The sequence below is a fragment of the Chiloscyllium plagiosum genome, chromosome 16, assembly GCF_004010195.1.
Source record: "Chiloscyllium plagiosum isolate BGI_BamShark_2017 chromosome 16, ASM401019v2, whole genome shotgun sequence".
NCBI lineage: Eukaryota > Metazoa > Chordata > Chondrichthyes > Orectolobiformes > Hemiscylliidae > Chiloscyllium > Chiloscyllium plagiosum.
Window position 1 is genome coordinate 51049650 of NC_057725.1, and position 19262 is coordinate 51068911.

General features: G+C 40.2%; 1 protein-coding gene across 3 annotated transcripts in view; it reads left to right on the forward strand.

Moving 5' to 3' along the window:
* The window catches only part of hps5 (HPS5 biogenesis of lysosomal organelles complex 2 subunit 2), a 62188-nt gene that overhangs the window by 29767 nt on the left and 13159 nt on the right, over positions 1 to 19262 (forward strand). For all 3 annotated transcript variants that reach the window (XM_043706101.1, XM_043706100.1, XM_043706102.1), the window contains 10 exons: positions 860 to 931; positions 1028 to 1116; positions 3039 to 3217; positions 3859 to 4017; positions 5494 to 5641; positions 5962 to 6085; positions 9622 to 9750; positions 11714 to 11785; positions 12313 to 13136; positions 14546 to 14666. In XM_043706101.1, coding sequence (XP_043562036.1) covers positions 860 to 931; positions 1028 to 1116; positions 3039 to 3217; positions 3859 to 4017; positions 5494 to 5641; positions 5962 to 6085; positions 9622 to 9750; positions 11714 to 11785; positions 12313 to 13136; positions 14546 to 14666 — 1917 coding nt within the window. The remainder of the gene's footprint in view (positions 1 to 859; positions 932 to 1027; positions 1117 to 3038; positions 3218 to 3858; positions 4018 to 5493; positions 5642 to 5961; positions 6086 to 9621; positions 9751 to 11713; positions 11786 to 12312; positions 13137 to 14545; positions 14667 to 19262) is intronic.

The following is a 19262-nucleotide window of genomic DNA, read 5'->3' on the forward strand; positions in this document are numbered from 1 at the left end:
GTTGGCTCATCTGATCAAGATCCCGTTGTAATTTGAGGTAACTTTCTTCACTGTCCATTCCACTGCCAATTTGGTGTCATCTGCAAACTCACCGTCTATACCTCTTATGATCACATCCAAATCATTTCTATAAGTGACAAAAAGTCGAGAACCCAACACCGATCCTTGTGGCACTCCACTGGTCACAGGCATTCATTCTGAAAAACAACCCTCCACCACCATCCTCTGTCTTGTTGTTTAAAAAAAAAACACGATGCTTGCAGGTGACTTCTGTGGCTGAAGTGTTATTCTTTAGCTATGTCTTTTGCAACTCTGTGTACTTTGAGCTAATTTCTGATGCAGTCCACAAGCTGTGCTTTGACTCTGCAAAACCTTTAACTTTGAATCATTCTCACGTGCACCATGATGTCAGATTCTTGTTAAAATCTAAATATATAACTTGTCCCGAATTCCCCTTGGCTAGTAGGCCCATCGTTCCATTTATATCATAGAGCTATTTCTACTGAAAGCAATTCATAATATCTAATTCTCTTGGTACTCAATTTGTCCCATTTCTGCTGTGGAGTCGCTTCAGTGTCATGGACAGTGTGAAATATGCATGTACATAGTTGTCGACATTTTTCTAGCATAGATTTCTTTTGTATAATTATGGTGAATCTGACCCAAGTGAAGGAGATGCTTTTTGACAATTGCTGCCAGGATTGGATTTTTTCTTTGGGTTGTTTGCAGTTGTCTGAGTTGCCTCCAATGGGATGTTTTGATGTGTCAAATACAATAGGCACAACTCTCAACCTATACTTTTTTTTGCTTGCATTTAACTGTTGGACTCATTCAACAAAATGTTCCATTACTTTTTCAGATCAGAGTTACACTACAACATGACTTCCAGTTCTCCACAATCCATCTCTTTTCCCAGGCTCGTGTGTTTGAGGTAAGAAGCAGGAAAATGGAAGGTGCACAAGATGCTGAATAATTATTACATAACAATATTAACATTATATATTTCTATTTTTTTCCCCTCCTGCAGTGAGAATTATGTTCTGAGCTGGACAGACCGAGGGATCTATGTGTTTGTTCCACAGAGTGTTCAGGTCTTGCTCTGGAGTGAGCTGAAAGGTGAGACATTGAAGTGGTTGCACTTTCATTGCTGTGATGGAGTTGTGTTTTATTTCTTTTGTCTTTTAAATAGATTTATACTATTTCCCCCTCCTCTGCCAATGTCATTTGCTTGTTGGGACTCTGTTTTTACTGGAGGAGTGGGGGAAGGAATTCTTCAGATATATCTTAGGCAGTTACTGTGACAAGTCATTCAACTGTGAGGGTTGTATAGTTTAGACAGTCCTGCCATCATGGAGTAGGACTAGCTGAACTAAACATTGAAAGAACCGGTACAAACCCAATGGGTAGAATGGGATCCAGTTATGCTGTACTATTCAACAGTCCTACTTCCGAGACTCCAGGGTGCTTTTGATCACTTTTGCGTAACCTTTTCCTCATCTTCAGCAATATACTTTCAGACATAACCCTGTTTGCTGCCTTGCAAAGCAATATCCTTTGCAGTTTGTTGATTATTTGGATTTTAGTGACGTGTAGTATCTTCTGGTGTTGTCCCTAATTGTTTTTTTGCTTCCGATTTCCAATAACAAGTGATGTTGAAAAGGTCAACATTTCCCAATTGTCCTTGAGAGGGGGACATTCTTGAAATGCCTCATAAGTGTCTTATGTACTTTACAGTCAAACGTACCATTTGAGGCAACTCAGACAATTCGGACAAAGGTAAAAGCCATTTCTGGGGGCAACAGTCATGAAATATTTGCTACACTTAGCTGAAACAATAAGTTTCCACTATGTACAAGAAAATGGCTGCGAGAAAAATGTCTCCAACTATAAACATACATTTTTCATAATATTCATTACTGTTCAATCTGCTCAGTATCTGCAATGCTGTTGGGAGGGGGTTTGAGGTTTTTTTTTGCCCAGCCAGAGAGAAGGAGCTGTGATGTAGCTCCAAGTTAAGATGTCTGATCTGAAGGGAGATTGCAATTGGTGATGTTCCTGTGCATCTGCTGACCTTAACCTTCAGGTGTTACAGGGGTCATAGAGCTGGATTTATGGGGGTTGAGAGTGAGTACAAGTAGGCTGTTCTCAAGCCCTTCCACTACACCATTTTTTTTTCCTGCCACGTGTTAATTTGTTTAATCATTTCATTTCTATGCTCACTGGCATGAAATACTGGAAAGGATCTTGAAATTGAGATGGCATTCTTAGAGATCCTGCTTTTCAATCTTTTTCCTAACACTCTAAACTACACTTTGTGTCTCATTCCTCATTCTATCTATGCTGTTGGTACCAATGTGAACGGTGACATCTGACTGTTCACCCTTCTCCAAAATTATGAACTGCAGTTTGTCAGTGATATTCTTGACCTTGGCACCAAGAAGGCTGCATCTAATTCCAGAGTTATACTTAGGGCCAGGATCACAGTCATAGGTAACAGGGTAGGCCATTTTAGACTGAGATAATGAAAATGTTCTTTACTCAACAGGTGGTGAACCTGTGGAATTCTGTACCCCAGAAAGCTGTGGAGGCCAAATTACTGAATATGTTCAGGAAAGATAATATTAAGAGTCAGTTATTTCTTGAGTGGAGTCTCCACCCACCTGATATTGAATCAACCACGTACTCACCTTAAATCCTTCCTACCCAGAATAGTAACCTATTGATGAGATGACCCCCAATAGTCATTTACTTATACAGAGATAATCAGAGCTCCTTTCCTCAGTAGAAAAACAAATTCTTGTTTAAGTCACTAGAAATCATGAGCCAAAAGATGGAAAACCCCTCTCAAACTCTGCCTGCTTTGAGGATGGAATATGAATTTTTTTTTGCACCTAAGAGAAGGAACACCATATTTAAGTTGGTTTGTCTGTGTAATACACCTGAAGGTGCACTGTTGTGCAAACCTTAGCATGTTTCCTTTAAGTCCTGACTCTCTGGTCACTGATTTGGCTTCATTTATCTCCCCACTTTATTTTCAGATGTACAGAATATTGCTGTTTACAAGAATGAACTCTTCTGTCTCCATGGCGATGGGCGGGTAACTCACCTGTGTTTGTTGTCAGGAGAGCGATGTGTCGAACGTCTGCTTCGGCGAGACATGTGGACTCTCTCTGCACAAGTCTGTTGTCTCTTCCAACACTGCGTTACTGCAAGCAGGGTGAGGATCTGCTGCCAGGGTGACAGTTGAATTTGGGCGCCTTGGGCTAACAATAAGTTTTTGGTATTTGTTACTTCTGACCTCCCTAAAGCAATATTAAAGATCCATTTTAATGAAAGACTAAAGTAGAAATCCTTCTACTAAAAATTCCAAGTGTGCATTTTAAGGGTTGGTATGTGGGAGGGATTTTATACTGTGCACATTCAGATGTTCGTCTGCATGGTTAGAGTATTAGTGATCATCTACTTGGGTTAATATGTGACTTCCCTGCAATGTTAGTAGGGATATGTTACCTTGTAATTCTATGTGTAGATTGTGTAAGGATGTAATTATATGCGCTACTGTTGCATAGTGGTCTCTGTATGATCCAGCAATTGTTGTAAAGTTGAAGTGAGCAGAGTGCGATGGATAATGACGGTAAATAATAATAGTCATTGTGGGAAGTGGTGCAATATAGTCACTTTTAAATGGATAGTCCTGCTTTGAAAATATTTATTTAATAAAAGAGATCGATGAATGGTAACATTTGAGGAATTGAGCATTGAATAGTCCTATGTAGAAATGGCCTCCAAATTGCAGATTTGATAATGAGCTTTGTTGTCTTGTGGCAATGGCCTTATCGTTGGTGCTCATCTTTTCAGGCCCGTAAGCTGCTGCCTGTGGACAAACTGGAACACCTGAAGACACAACTGGATGCTGCCACACAAAGTCACCTTATTGCCCGGTTGGAGGAGATTTTATTGAAGTTGGAACCCTTTGACTCAGCCTGTAGCAGCCGCCGGAGCAGCTTTTCTTCTCATGTGTGTGGTTTGTAATGGTCTTCCACTGTAATGCAGTCTTTAAGTTCTGCCCAGATCACTGTTTTTAGTTTAGAGCGGGGGTTTTATGGTGCATGACAATAATTGTTATATGTGTTGAACTTGAACCTATCCTGTTGTTAGTCAGCTTTAGCTCTTGAGAAAATATCTGTCTGTTTCAGAACAAACTTGGTGGGGAAGTATGCTACTCTGTGTTGTTTGTTTAACTGTCAGGTCTGTGTTGAGTAGGCTGATCTCCTGACATGATGAGAGAAGCAATCAGCTTGGCTTCTGCCTGATAATTTATTGCCAAGTGACTTTCATTGGAAAGCAACTAGGATTTTCGGTTTTGCTGGTGCTGCTGTTAAGAGTTGACCCACATATTGACATGCATTGTCCAAGTGTTGTCCAACAGGATTTCTGTGCTCACCATTTATGTGGTGATCATGTCTCCATACAGATATTCATTCACCACATGATGTAAAATGTGTGCAATACAATTCAAACAAATGTACCTGTTTTGAAAACAGGTTTGAGATTTTAAACCTTCAGCAATCGAGATCTACATACCCAGGAGAAGGGTATCGATCGAACTTTGCAATCCAACTATTCCATAAAGCAAGCCAACTGTACGTACTCTCAAAGGATGGTGACAATTTGTTAATTGTGTTTTGTTTCTAATGGTGTGTCTCGCTTTATATCATTTTATTGGAATTTGTACTAGGAGACTGGGAGGATTAAAGAATCACCAAATTTCTATCTGTATGTTTGCATCTCCATTCCCATACTTGATTTACTATGTCACCTGCTATTTCCGAACCTAACGTGGATAATTAATAAATCTTTTCCTGAAATGTTTCTTTTCCTATTACACAAAGTACTCTTCCTTTCAATTACTCTTTTCAACAAATCTATTAAGGTGAAAGCTGAGCTCATCTGCATGTTGCTGTGCCACCTAACTTGCCAGAATTGCACATTTCAACTCTCATTTGCTGCCATGTAGTACTTTCAGAGGCTTGTGCACAAGAACTATTTTGTGAAAACGGCCAAATATAAGCTAATCAAAACCAATTTTTCCAGTTAGCATATCAGGGTTTCTGAAGTAACTCATGAGGACAAGTTGGACTGCTGTCCTTTGAAAGGCCAGCGTACTTTAATTGTGCTTCACTCAGCAGTCTCACGGTTCTAACTGAGTCCTCATTTAGGGACAAGGTAACAAACAGTGTGGATGATGTTTCTTGTTTCATTAAGTTGATTTTACAGCTTGTTAATTATTAGGAACCCAACAAATGAACTACAAGTAGTTCTTCTATAACATGGTGGTTGCGTTCTTGTGCAACCCCACATTATAGAATATTTGCACTTTATAACAGTGCTTAGTATTGCCGATGTAATTGTGTTAGAGCCAATACACATTTTAAAAGTTTGCACTTTTTTTTCCGCAGCATCTCAAGATTTTACATTTTGATTATTTTTCAGGAGAGTTTTAATGTCCTAGATTCAGGTATTTATCGTGTGATTAGTCGTCGAGGCAGCCAATCAGATGAGGACTCTGGTTCATTGCACAGCCATCTATCTGAGGAAGAGAGACTGAGGGAATTTACTTCAGTACAGGAGGAAGAGCAAGGTATGTCCTCCTTAGGGAGGACAATTAAACTGGGGCTAAATCTGTGCTTTGCTGGAACTCAGCTTGATTTACTTAAATGAGGACAGTGCCATTGAGAAATGCCATACAGAAATTTAGCTCATTTGTCAGTTCAAAAGAAACATACTACTAAATTCATCTTTACAACATTGAAGATTGAAAATACTGCTCGGAGCATTTATTTGTTACATTCTTTACTACATCTAATGTTGTAGCACATCACCTGGTCTGTGGTTTGACCTGTACCAATTGGGAGGACTGCGGTTCTCCATTGATCTTTTGTTTTTGTTTCCATTTGTTAGACAATGTCTCCCATTCATCCTTGAATATTGAAGGTGATCGGAGTGAGACACTGATTCCATTTCATCTTCCATTATCATTCCGTTCCACATCTTCACGAGTCTCTTTACAGGCTATGAAGGAAAGGTAACCTTAATTATTTACTACTGACGCTATTACAATTTTTGACATGTGACCCCAATGAACACTCTGACCGGCAATGACAGTGTGTAACTGAATCAGAGAAATCTGAAATTGATTCCTCATATGTACCTGCTGGGCAAGGTAGACAAAATTTAAGGAATTTTATTTTGGTGCAACTCTACGAAGAGGGGAAAGAACATCGGCTACTGACTACTTCTGGAATGTGCGAAGAAGTTAGGTGAGGACAGTATTAGGTTTTACTGTTGTGTGCCAATGGTCAAATAGCTTGCTAGCACTTGCTATTTCGTCTAATGTGAACAGTGGGAGTTTTGTTATGATTAGGTAAGGAGGAATGGATTGAATTTCCCATTCATTTTTAATCCTGAATTGCTTGTAAAAGGTATTAAAATTTGGAAGATGGACCTACCAGTCTAGTTCATCGACTTCTTGTACAGGATTAGCCAGTTAGGTTTTCTTGAGCTTTTAACAAAGAGGTCAGAGTTACTATTCTGAAAATTACCCAGATAAAAACATTAAATGGATTAATATAAATTCCAAAACACAACACACATGCTTGTAATCCATGCACGCGATGATACTTAAAATGTAGAGGAAGACAAATTTGACTAAATACAAAGTCAAAAAACTGGTCACTGTGTATGGCTTGTATACTGGTCTGCTGATACTTCGCTAGCTTTTGCTTCTTAACTGAGGTGATGTTTCAAAAATTGGTTATCAAGTCCCTTTCTCCTCTAGATGTTACTGCAGAAACTCAAAAGCTTTACCTGACTCTAGGCCTGTAGACAGTAGACTGAAGGGCAGGGGAGGAGAAAGCAGCATCTCCCTCCTTCTGGTAACTCTCTCCCAACCCAAGACCATATACATACGTACAGCTTGGTTAGTCACGTGACTTCTCTCTAACTGCATTTAGAAGTTCAAAAATTAGCTTGGGTTAGCTCATGTCAGCAGTCATTTTAAATTTCTTATCCCAAGACGGTTTAGATTCAGTGTACTGGTACAGACTTAAAATCTCCATTTTGATAAGGTAGCAAAGAGGATGTTTATATGTCTCCATACGTTAGAATGTGACTTGCTCAATGAGGCAAGTTGGCAACCATGAAATATAGCATCCATATATCCCTTTAGTTCTGAAATGCGGGGTAAGTGTCTTTTCTTTTCTAAAAAAAAAAGTCTTTCAGTGTAAGTCCAGCTGCTTAAATTGGAAAAATTAATATTTGATGTAGCACATCTACATGATGTAGCACATCAGGGATGATTGGTATCTGTGAAGCAAGACCCCTCAGAAATGAGCAGGAGGGGGAAAACATTGACCTAAAAATAAACTAGTCTTTGTTTTGTGCTCACTTAAGTTTTCATATAATCAATATATTTATTATTCTCCTTAAGATTTTTTTTCAGCTGTGAAATGAGATTGCATAGAATAAGCCTGCATTCCTGGTCTCCATTTAAGTGGTTGTGTATTTTTGAAATTCTCTACCATAGAGAGTTGTGGATACTCCATTATTGAGTATCTTCATGATGAGTGTCCTTAAAGACTGAAAGGAATATGGGTACGGTGCAGGAACGTGTTGAGGTATAGGTCAAAAAGCCACATCCTGTTCTGATGTGCTTATGAAGATCCCAATAAACATAGGAACATTGGAAAGGGAGTAGGCCATTCTGCCCCTCGAGCCTGCTCCACCACTCATTAAAATCATGGCTGACCTGTGGCCTAGCTCCATCTGCCTGCCTTGGCCCATTTCCTTTCATATCCTTGCTTAATAAAAATTTGTCTATGTCAGATTTAAATTTAACAATTGCATTAGCATTGACTGCCATTTGAGCAAGAGCATTCCAAACCTCCACTACTCTGCATGTTAAAGTGCTTTCTAACAGCCCTCCTCAATGACTTGGCTCTAATTCTTCAACAACACTCCCTTCGTTCTAGGATTAGACAAATTAGCCTTTTATTCTTGAGCATTTAGAAGAATGAAACCCAATCAAAGTTTTCAGGATATTAACAGGGAAAGACAGGATAGGTAAAGCTAAATTATCTTAAAGATAATTTATCTAATCTCTCCTCATAATTTAACCCCTGAAATCCAGGTATCATCTTTGTAAATCTGTGTTGAACTCTCCCCAGTGCCAAATTATCTCAGTGTATGACCTGGATCTGCTCTCAGTACTCTCAATGGGGTCTAACCAGTGTTGTGCGCATCTGCATTATATTATTCCAGCCCTTCAGATATAAAGGCCAGCATTCCATTCTTCACTATTTTCTGCACTTGTTTGTGGCATTTTAAAGAACTATCTCGTTGGGCATCCACTCTATTTAACTTTGTGCTGTCTAAAAAATATCCTGATCTTTCCTTCTGTCAGTCCGGAATGGATAACCTCACTTATATCAGAATCCATCTGGTAAAACTTTGCCCATTCACCTAAACTATAGATATCCTGTTGTAATTTTATGCTGTTGTCAACATTGTCTACAACGCTGCCCAAATTTTTGTTCATAAACAAATTTGGATGTTTGACTTTTTTATGCCTTTATTCAAGTCGTTAATGAATATTGTGAATAATTCACACCCCAACACAGATCCCTGCAGGGCACTACTGGACATATCCTGCTAATTTGAGTACTTACCCATAATTCAACTGTTTTCTGCCACTCAAACAATTTTCCTATCTATGTCGGTAATTTACTCTCAATTCTGTGGGCTTCCACCTTCTACAAACAACATCCTCTATCCACCATCTTTATCACCTCTCAAAAAACTGAGGTTTGTCAGGCATGACCTACCCTTCATGAATCAATGCTGACTTTGTGATCAACTTTAATTTTTTGAGGTGATCAGTTACCGTGTCCTTTAAAACAGAATCCAACAATCTCCCTGCCACAAATGTAAGGCTAACTAGAAGCAGCATTAATGTAACTAATTGTAGCCTTGCTGATTTTACTTGCCAAGGAATAGTAAAACTCCACTGGTCAGGTTCTGGAGGTCTTTTTCCACATGGTGAGCTGTCACGCTTCTGATGGAACAGATGCACAAATGCAAATAATCTCTTGCATGTCTGTTTTCAGAAGACAGTAAGTATCTTGGAATATCTTGAGGGAACTTGGCACATATACAAACCCAGAACAATTTCATTTGTGTCAGGCAGCAGAAAGAGGGGGCACAAGGATTATGAGCAGCAAGCTTAGAACAAATGTCAAAGCATTCCTTTTTATCTAAAGGGTGGCATTGGCTGGGATATCCTGCTGGCAAGGGTGCCCAGTACTACAAGATTTCAAACATAGAGAAAACTAACTGGCATCTGTCATGGGAGGGATAGCTAACATTGCATTTGGGAAGGTCGAGATCAGATAGGATGAGGAGTCATCTTCATCCAAGCATATCCTGTGATTGATGCAATGAGGGCCAGCAAGATAACTATTTCTTGCCTGTTTAAACCTAAAAGCATGTCAGATAAGATGTCCTGCGTCTCTGAAGAAGCAACACCTTACATGTTTCTGTTGAACCTTTTGACCTGTTTTACAGTGTCTCCAGCTTTGTCAGGAAAACAAAAGAAACTATCAGTACATTTCATCCCAACTCTGACTTTCGATTCAAATCAGACATAAAAGATAGTGAGCCACTCCAGGCACAAATGGAGGACCTGGAGCGCAGGTAAGAACAAACATTTATCTCAAGCAATTTAGCCACTGTTGTCATGAAATAATAATAATACATACTAATATTTATCTGAAACCAGAACCTTATCCTTTTTGGACTCATTTTGTACCCTAAGTTAGTTAGTTCTCTTGCTCTCAGCTAAATTAACATGGGAGACATTCCTTGTTGTGTACTTACCATAAGTCAGTATTTATTTTCTCCTGTATTTTTTAACCATTCCTAAACTGAAGGCAACAATTTATTCCAGCAGCACATTTCCTGTTTGGTCAGTTCCATTGGCTGTTCATTGTATCAACATAGACCATGAAGATTGGCAGAATTCTTTCCTTTTAGAAACATTGGAGATAAGCTATTTGTCCATTAATTTTGTACGATCATTTTCCAGCATGAATCTGCAATAACTATCATTATGACTGATTTCCTTTCTGATTTGCTTCCCAGCTACACAAACTAGTGTGGTGAATAAAATGTGATCAACTTTTTCAGCGCAGGTCTCTGCTGCTTGTTTTACAGTAAATGATGCTTTTATCCACCATGTCATAAGGGAAGAGGCCTCTGACATCTCTCTCTATCTGTTGACCCTCAGCAACTGACATCCAAGTTCAGATCTGTCCAGGATCCTGAATGTTATTTGCAAAGACCAAAAGGGCAACAGTTTGCTCTAGTCTTTTAACTGTTCAGTTTAGGAAAAATTATTTAGATTGAAGAATTGTTATTAAAAAAGCTCAGAAACCAGAAGTGGGGATAGGGAGCAGAATGCATGAAAACACATAAGTGTGAGGGTTAAATCAGTCTGCATGTAGTGATGGATGTTAATTATAATTTATTATAATAGGCTCATTCATAAAGTCAGCAAGTATGGGATACAGGGAGATTTGGTTATCTGGATTCAGAATTGGCTGGCTGACAGAAGGCAGAGAGTGGTTGTAGATGGAAAGTATTCTGCCTGGAGGTCAGTGTTGAGTGGGCCTCTGCTCTTTGTAGTTTTTATAAATGACTTGGTTGAGGGGTGGGTTAGTAAATTTGCAGATGACACAAAGGTTGGAGGCGTCGTCGATAGTATAGAGGGCTACTGCAGGCTGCAGTGCGACATAGACAAAATGCAGGCCTGGACTGAGAAATGGCAGATGGAGTTCAACCTGGATAAATGCGAAGTGATGCATTTTGGAAGGTCAAACATGAATGCTGAATATAGGATTAAAGACAGGAATCTTAGCGTGTGTGGAAGAACAGTGGGATCTGGGTGTGCAAGTACATAGATCCCTCAAAATTGCCACACAAGTGGATAGGGTTGTAAAGAAAGCATATGGTGATTTGGCTTTCATTAACAGGGGGATCGTGTTTAAGAGCCGCGAGGTTTTGCTACAGCTCTACAAGTCCCTGGTGAGACCACACTTGGAATATTGTGTCCAGTTCTGGTCACCCTACTATAGGAAGGATACAGAGGCTTTGGAGAGGGTGCAAAGAAGGTTTACCAGGATGCTGCCTGGACAGGAGGGCTTGCCTTATGAAGAAAGTTGAATAAGTTCAGACTTTTCTCTCTGGAGAGGAGGAAGAAAGGAGACCTGATCGAGGTATACAAGATAATGAGTGGAATAGATAGTCAATAGCCAGAGACTTTTCCCCAGGGCAGGTTTGACTCGTATGAGGAGTCATACTTTGAAGATATTAGGAGGAAGGTATAAATGAGATGTCAGAGGTAGGTTCTTTACGCGAAGAGTTGTGAATGCATGGACTGCGTTGCCAGCGGTGATGGTGGAAGCAAAGTCAGTGGGGACATTTAAGCGACTGCTGGACATGCACATGGATAGCAGTGAGTTGAGGAGTGTGTAGTTAAATTACTATATTTCACGTTAGGATTAAACCTCGACACAACATCGTGGGCCAAAGGGCCTTTTCTGTGCTGTATTTTTCAAAGTTCTATGTTCTATAACTGTAATATGCTGACTCATTACAGCCTGAGCATTGATAACAAGCCTCAGGAGGAGGACCAACTGCAGGAACTGAAACTGGCAACAGCAGAGGCTGTGTGAGTGTGAATTCTTTTTATTGTTACATGTTTAATAAGTACCGACAAATTAAACACTTCTGATTTTGAACACGCATTGTCTGTATCAAGCATCCTTCAAGTAAAGCACAAGTTTTGCAAAATCAGGCCTTCCTCCACACTTTTGTGTAACTTGCAGGACTAAAGCATAATTGTTAGAAGTGGGATAAAACCCCTTTTGCCCTGCCTCAATAGTCAGTCCTTGAATAGATACCTTCACTAGCTCAAAAATTCTGATGCCAATGCAACACCTTACTGCTGCCTTGACTGTGGTCAGTTAATTTGCCATTGTCTACTATTTGTATCATAGATTTTTTTTTCTTCTGTATTGATTACTAGTAAATGCTGTTAAACATGTAGATTAATAAGTCTGATTTAAAGATTTAGGATCACTTGAATTTCAAATTTAATGAGATGTGAGATTGCTTGGATCAGCAATATTTAAAACTGAGAGTTGGCTGGCTGCTCTGTAACTAGATTTACTTGTTGCTTGTGTTTGTTTTTCATAGGATTAAACTACAAAATCCCCTGGTTTTGTTTGAAACCTCGCTTCTGAAGGAAACACTCCAATGTTGGCTCCCTCATTTGGAAAAAACATTTCGATTTGAAGTAAAAAGTCAAACTCTAAATGACTCCTCAGAGGTGGAGTCAACAGTATTCAGTCATCCGGATTCAGCGATATTTACCTGTAGAGAGATAGAGATGCCAGGAGTACTCAATCATCAAGGAGAAGAAAACAAGTTAACAGCAATTAGCCACCAAGAGAATAAAGAGGAACCAGTAACATTCCTTCAAAAAGAGGGGGAAGACTCAACACCATTATGTTCTCAAGAAGAGGAGGAGCAACCAACATCGCATTCCAGCCATGAAGAACCAGAGGTGTATTCTGACTTGCTTCACCATCAAGAGCAAAGAGAAGAGTCACTAATGTTCAACAATCAAGACCAGGAGGACAGAGCAATCCTAAAACATGGAAAAGGAGCAATGGAGAAGGCAGTTGCACCCAAGGATGCAGTGGTAGATAATGATCCTTTTTCATCTGAATTGTCCAGTGTGCCCTTTGTCACAGCCCCTCCCTGCACCATACCAGCAGATCTCTTTAAGGACATGACAGAACTGAGCACTTTGTGTTTTGAGTTAGAAATATTTGAAAGTATGATGAAGGATAAATCCACAGCAATGGAATTGCCCGAAGATGGCACTGCAACTCAGGCCTGTCTGTATTTGCGAAATTATTTCTTCTTGTTAGACTTGATGAGAGTGAAGCGCAGCATCATAGCTCGTAACTGGTCCACTCCTTGGGTGTGGCAGACACTCATCCTGGGTTTGCAAGGTAAGTTTCTAACATTGATTTCATACCTCTGCTACTTATTCTGAACCCCCACCTCTCTTTCTCCATTCTTTATCATAAACAATAAGACCATAAGACATAGGAGTGGAACTAAGGCCATTCGGCCCATCGAGTCCATTCTGCCATTTAAGCATGGCTGATGGGCATTTCAACTCGACTTACCTGCACTCTCCCTGTAGCCCATAATTCCTTGCGAATTTATCAATCTCTGCCCTGAAGACATTTAACGTCCCGACTGCCACTGCGCTCCGTGGCAATGCATTCCATAGGCCCACCACTCTGGCTGATGAAATGCCTCCTCATTTCTGTTCTAAATTCACCCCCTATATGCTCCCAGCTATCTGTTGATCCATGTTGTGTGATCATACACACCCCAGGAAAACTGCCTTAATGATGTCTCTTTATTTGACATCAAACAATTTTTCTCTGATTAAGGGCTGCACTGTCCTGCTTCATTTTCTGTCTTCTGACCTGATTGCAGTTTGAATTCTGTGAAGGTGAAAGGCTCACTAGTAATCTCTACATTGATTTCCTGAGGCTATTGCCCAATTCAGGTGTCATTGAAATACCAGTAGGATTTCAGCAGACCTATCCTCCGAGTGATTAAGACATACAGACAAGGAGAACTCAGAATCTTTGTTGGAACATGTATGTTTGTTATATTTGCTGATGTTACCTGGTGCTACAGTAAACTTTGCACTGGGTTAGGGAAAGGAAAATCACTGAAAGTTCCTTTTGATTATTGTTTACAGATAAGCGATAGAAATGTTTGTTGTATATGTTTAACAAAGACAGTTGTATGCAGTTGACATCCTAACCTATGCTGTCTCTATCTCGTTCCCTTGAAAGTATGCTATGGAAAGTGACAAATGGGCTGTGCAGAGCAGAGAAAAAAATATTGATTCCTCACCAAAGAGAAAAAAGCAAAAACAAAGTGCCAGCAATGGGAAGAGTTGAATGAGATGCAGTTTAAACAGTCTGCTTTTAAGTTTTCGACTGTTGTATGTCAACATTACCTACACCTGTGAATGTAAATGTTCACAAATGCCACTGCTGGGAAGAGGACTAACCTGTTGTGATGATAAGTTATGGTGGGAATATCTATCTGTAGCATTGCAACTTTGTAGTGGGAGGAGGACTTCACCTTGTCACCAGTCACTGTGCATCAGGAATATCTGAGATTACTTGGGGCCGAGCCTATAATTGGAGAAACCAAGGGCACCGAGACTAATTTGGAACTAGCTAGTTGCAGCTGGCAGTAGTTAGAATGGTGACAGATATGAATTACAGAACTTGATGAACTGGTTTAATTCTGGTTTTGCAAAATCAGATACTGGGACAAGGGCAGACTCAAAGCCTGAATAACTCAAACTTAATCTATTTGCTTACAGAGAGAACACAGTTTCACTCCATCTCCAATACCATTAAGGATGGAGATCTGCCGAAAGTGCTGAAGTTTCTCAGTGGTGAGAAGCAGTTACAGAGTCCTTTCCTATTAGCACATGCAGCCAGGTAAACCTGTTTTATTATGTTATAAAACCAATCTATTTTAATAGGATGTTTCACTTCCTGTCAGGAATCTTGTTCCTAAAAGGATTCACTCCTCTAGTAGGATCTTTGCATTGAAACAATATTCGCGCGCTCTCTCTCTATTTCTCTCGCTCTCGCGCTCTCTTTGTCTGCACTGTATTATGTTACCATTAAGGCACTATTACAAAGCTATTAATCAGCCACCTTTTCAATTTTAGAATATTGCTCTGTCCAACTCTGACTGTAATTTGGTACTGTTGGCCTTTGTCCAATATTTCCTAGCTTCATTGCCACCTAATTTCCTCCTTCAGGACTTGATTGACAAGAGTTGCTTTTTATCCATTCTGGGATGTGAATATTGCTGGTTGGGCCAGTATTTATTGCTCATTCCTAATTGCCCTCAAGAAAGTGGTGGTGAGCTGACTTCTTGAACCGCTGCAGTTCAGTCGGTGCAGGTATATCATCAACACTATTAAAGTGGGACATTCAGGATTTTGACACATATCACTGCTCCTTCAGTGCTGCTATTTCCAATTCAGGATAGTGAATGACTTGGAGTGGAATTGCAGGTGGTATTGTTTCCAGGTATCTGCTGCCCTTAACCTTCTTAGATGTTAGTGGTCTTGGGTTTGGGTGGTGCTATCTAATAATTACTGCAGTGCATCTTGTAAATGGTACACACTGTTGCTTCTATGTATTAACAGTGAAGCGTAGAAATATAGAAAATTGGTGCAGGAGTAGGCTATTTGACCCTTCAAACCTGCACCACCATTCAACATGATCATGGCTGATTATGCAATCTCAGTATCCCATTCCCACTTTCTCTTCATACCCCTTGACCTTGTTAGCTGCAAGGACCACATCCAGCTCCCTCTTGAATAAATCTAATGAACTGGCCCCTACAGCCTCCTATGGGAGAGAATTCTGCAGGTTCACAACTCTGAGGGAAGAAATTCTTCCTCATCTCAGTCCTGAATGGCCTACCCCTTATTATTGGACTGTGATCCCTAGTTCTGGACTTGCCCAACATTGGGAGCATTGTTGTTTCATCTAACCTGCCCAGTCCCATCAGGTTTTTATAAGTTTCCATGAAATCCCCCTCAATCTTCTAAATTTCAGCGAGTACAGGCCCAGTCATTCCCCATTTGTCAGTCCTGCCATTCCAGGAATCAGTCTGGTGAACCTTCGCTGGACTCCCTCAATAGCAAGAATGACCTTCCTCAGACTAGGAGACCAAAACTGTATCGAATATTCAAGATGTGGCCTCACCAAGACCCCAAATAACTGCAGCAAGACATCCCAACTCCGATACTCAAATCCCCTTGCTATGAAGGCCAGTATGCCATTAACTTGCCTCACTGCCTGCTGCACCTGCATACTAACCTTTAGCAACCGTTCCACCATGACACCCAGGTCTCGTTGCACCTCATCTTTTCCTAAACTGTCACCATTTGGATAATAATCTGCCTTCCTGTTTTTGCAACTAAAGTGGATGCATTCACATGTATCCACATTCAAGAGGAACCTCGATTACCGAATTTCAGATTATCTGAAGAAGATCAAGGTCCCGATAGAAACATTACATCAAAGAGGTGTTTCAACATTGATCGCGTCTTTTATTTACAATAATTAAAAATGAACCTGGCCGACTGAAATGCTGCTAAGAACAGCCCTGGTCATCGATGGGAGCCCATGCAGTTTCCAAATGATTGACTTCCCGTCCTCTCTGACTCTCCACACTTTCCCTGGAGTTCTACACAGGGGTGTATCCTAAGCCCTCCTTCACCAGACAATAATCTCTCCAGCAATCTCCTGTACAGGGCAAAGGTGGAACTTGTCAAAAGGTTGCAGTAAAAAGGTGTGTGTGTGTGTGTGTGTGTGTGTGTGTTTGTTATTTTGAGACTCAGTCCCCCAAAGGCAGCAGCAGTCTTACTTTTGGAGGGGTGGGGGGGTGAGTTTGGATAGGGTAGTGGGAAGCTTCAGCAATGCTGCAGGTCCCTTACACACAAGTGTGTGTGTGTGTTCAGAAACAAACCCTGAGACAGAGAGAGGGAGCAAGGCAGGCAGAGCAAGGAAAAAGGAAACTTCTGAAAACTCTGAGCCCCAGAGGAGAGGCATTGAATCAATTAACCAAATAGTCAATTATCCAAATGATAGTGCCTGCCCATCTCATTCGGATAATCAAGGTTCCTCTATATACTGCATTTACCAAGTATTTGCCCACTCAGCCAGTCTATCCAAGTCACCTTTTGGCATCCTCTTCACAAAATGCATTGCCACTCAGCTCAGTGTCATCTGCAAATTTGGAGATATTGCATGCAATTCCTTCATCCAAATCAGTAACTTATATTGTGAACAGCTAGGGTTCCAGCCCTGGACCCTGCAACACCCCACTTACCACTGCCTGCCACTCTGAAAAAAGCCTGCTTATTCCAACTGTCTGCTTCCTCTGTGCCAACCGGTTCTCTATCCATGTCAAGACACTACCTCCAATTCCATAATTTGGAGATGCCGGTATTGGACTGGGGTGTACAAAGTTCAAAATCACACAACACCAGGTAAAAGTTCAACAAGTTTAATTGGAAGCACTAGCTTTCAGGGCACTGCTCCTTCATCAGGTGGTTGTGGAGTACACAATTTTAAGACAGAATTTATAACAAAAAGTTTACAGTGTGATGTAACTGAAATTATACATTGAAAAATACCTTGATTATTTGTTGAGTCTCTCTTCTGTTAGAATGAACATGATAGTTTCACTTCCTTCCTGAGAAAGAAGTTAACTGAAGAATGCAACTTTTAAAATAAGTTTTGTTATTTACATATGAAAGAAGTGAAGCTATCATGTTCATTCTAACAGAAGAGAGACTCAACAAATAATCAAGATATTTTTCAATGTATAATTTAAGTTACATCACACTGTAAACTTTTTGTTATAAATTCTGTCTTAAAATTGTGTACTCCACAACCACCTGATGAAGGAGCAGTGCCCTGAAAGCTAGTGCTTCCAATTAAACTTGTTGAACTTTTACCTGGTGTTGTGTGATTTTGAACTCCAATACTATAAGCTTTAATTTTCCTTACTAACATCTTGTGTGGAACCTTGTGTATCTGGACTTTGAAAAGGCTTTTAACAACATCTACTGATTCATCCTTGTCTATTTTGCTGGTCACATCCTCAAATAAATTCCAGAAGATTTTTCAAGCATGGTTTCCCTTAGTTGCTGACTTGGACCGATTCTGTCCCCACTTTCCAAACTTTCAGTTCTTACATCTTTAATAATTGGCTCCAGCATTTTCCCTGCCATAGCTGTCGGACTACCCCAATTTCTCTCTTCCTCCTTTTTTAAAACACGTGGGGTTACATTAGCTACCTTCCAATCCATTGGAACTCTTCCAGAACATACAGACTGTTGGAAAATGATCACCAATCTACAGAATGTTGGAAAATGATCACCAATGCATCCACTATTTCTAGGGCCATTTCCTTAAGTACTCTGGGATGCAGAGCATCAGGTCCTAAAAAAATCTTATTAGGTTTTAATCCCATCAATTTGCACAATTCCATTTTATCCTTCATGCTTGACCTCTGTCCTTTAGCATTTCTTGAAGATTATTTGTGTCCTCCTTAGTGAAGACAGATTCAAAGTATTTGTTCAACTGGTCTGCCATCTCTTTGTTATCTATTATGAATTCACCTGATTCTAACTGCAGGGGTCCTACATTTGTCTTCACCAGTCTTTTTCTCTTCACATATCTATAGAAGCCTTTGCCGTTTATTTTTGTTTTCTGAAAGCTTACTTTCATATATATTTTCCCCTTAAGAATTAAACCCTTTGTTCTCCTCTGCTGAATTTTAAATTTCTCCCAGTCCTCAGTTTTGCTCCTTTTTCTAGCCAACTTATAGACCTCTTGTTTGGCTTTAACATTACCCCATTAGCCATGGTTGAGCCACCTTCCCTGTTTTACTGTTATGCCACATAGGGATGTCCAATTGTTGAAGTTCATTCATGTGTTCTTTAAATGTCTGCCATTGTCTCTCCACTGTCAACCTCTTAAATATATTGTCTAAGCTATGTTTCTCTGGTGTTTGCAACCCTTTTCTTGTATCCGATCTAATAAAAAAAAGTGAATCCTGTTGAGAACCAGCTTCCTTTGAGGAAAGTAAAAGGTCCTAACAAGATGGACTTGTTATTCTTTTTCTTGCATTGAAGAGAGACTGTTGAGTTAAAGTCATAGAGATGTACAGCATGGAAACAGACCCTTCGGTCCAACTCATCCGTGCCAACCAGATATCCGATCCCAATCTAGTCCCACCTGCCAGCACCTGGCCCACATCCCTCCAAACCCTTCCTATTCATATACCCAAAGAGCATCCCACCCAGACATCTCCTCACAACACCCTGCATTTATCATCGCTGGTCAACTTTGCCTGCATATCCCTGAACACTGCAGCCAATGAAGCATGGCCAATTCACCTATCCTGGGACAAATTAATTGAAAGCGAAATACTGGGAATGAGGTTCTGTTTTTATCTCAGTCTATGGATGAGATTTGAGGAGGGTGACAGTGCATCGTGCA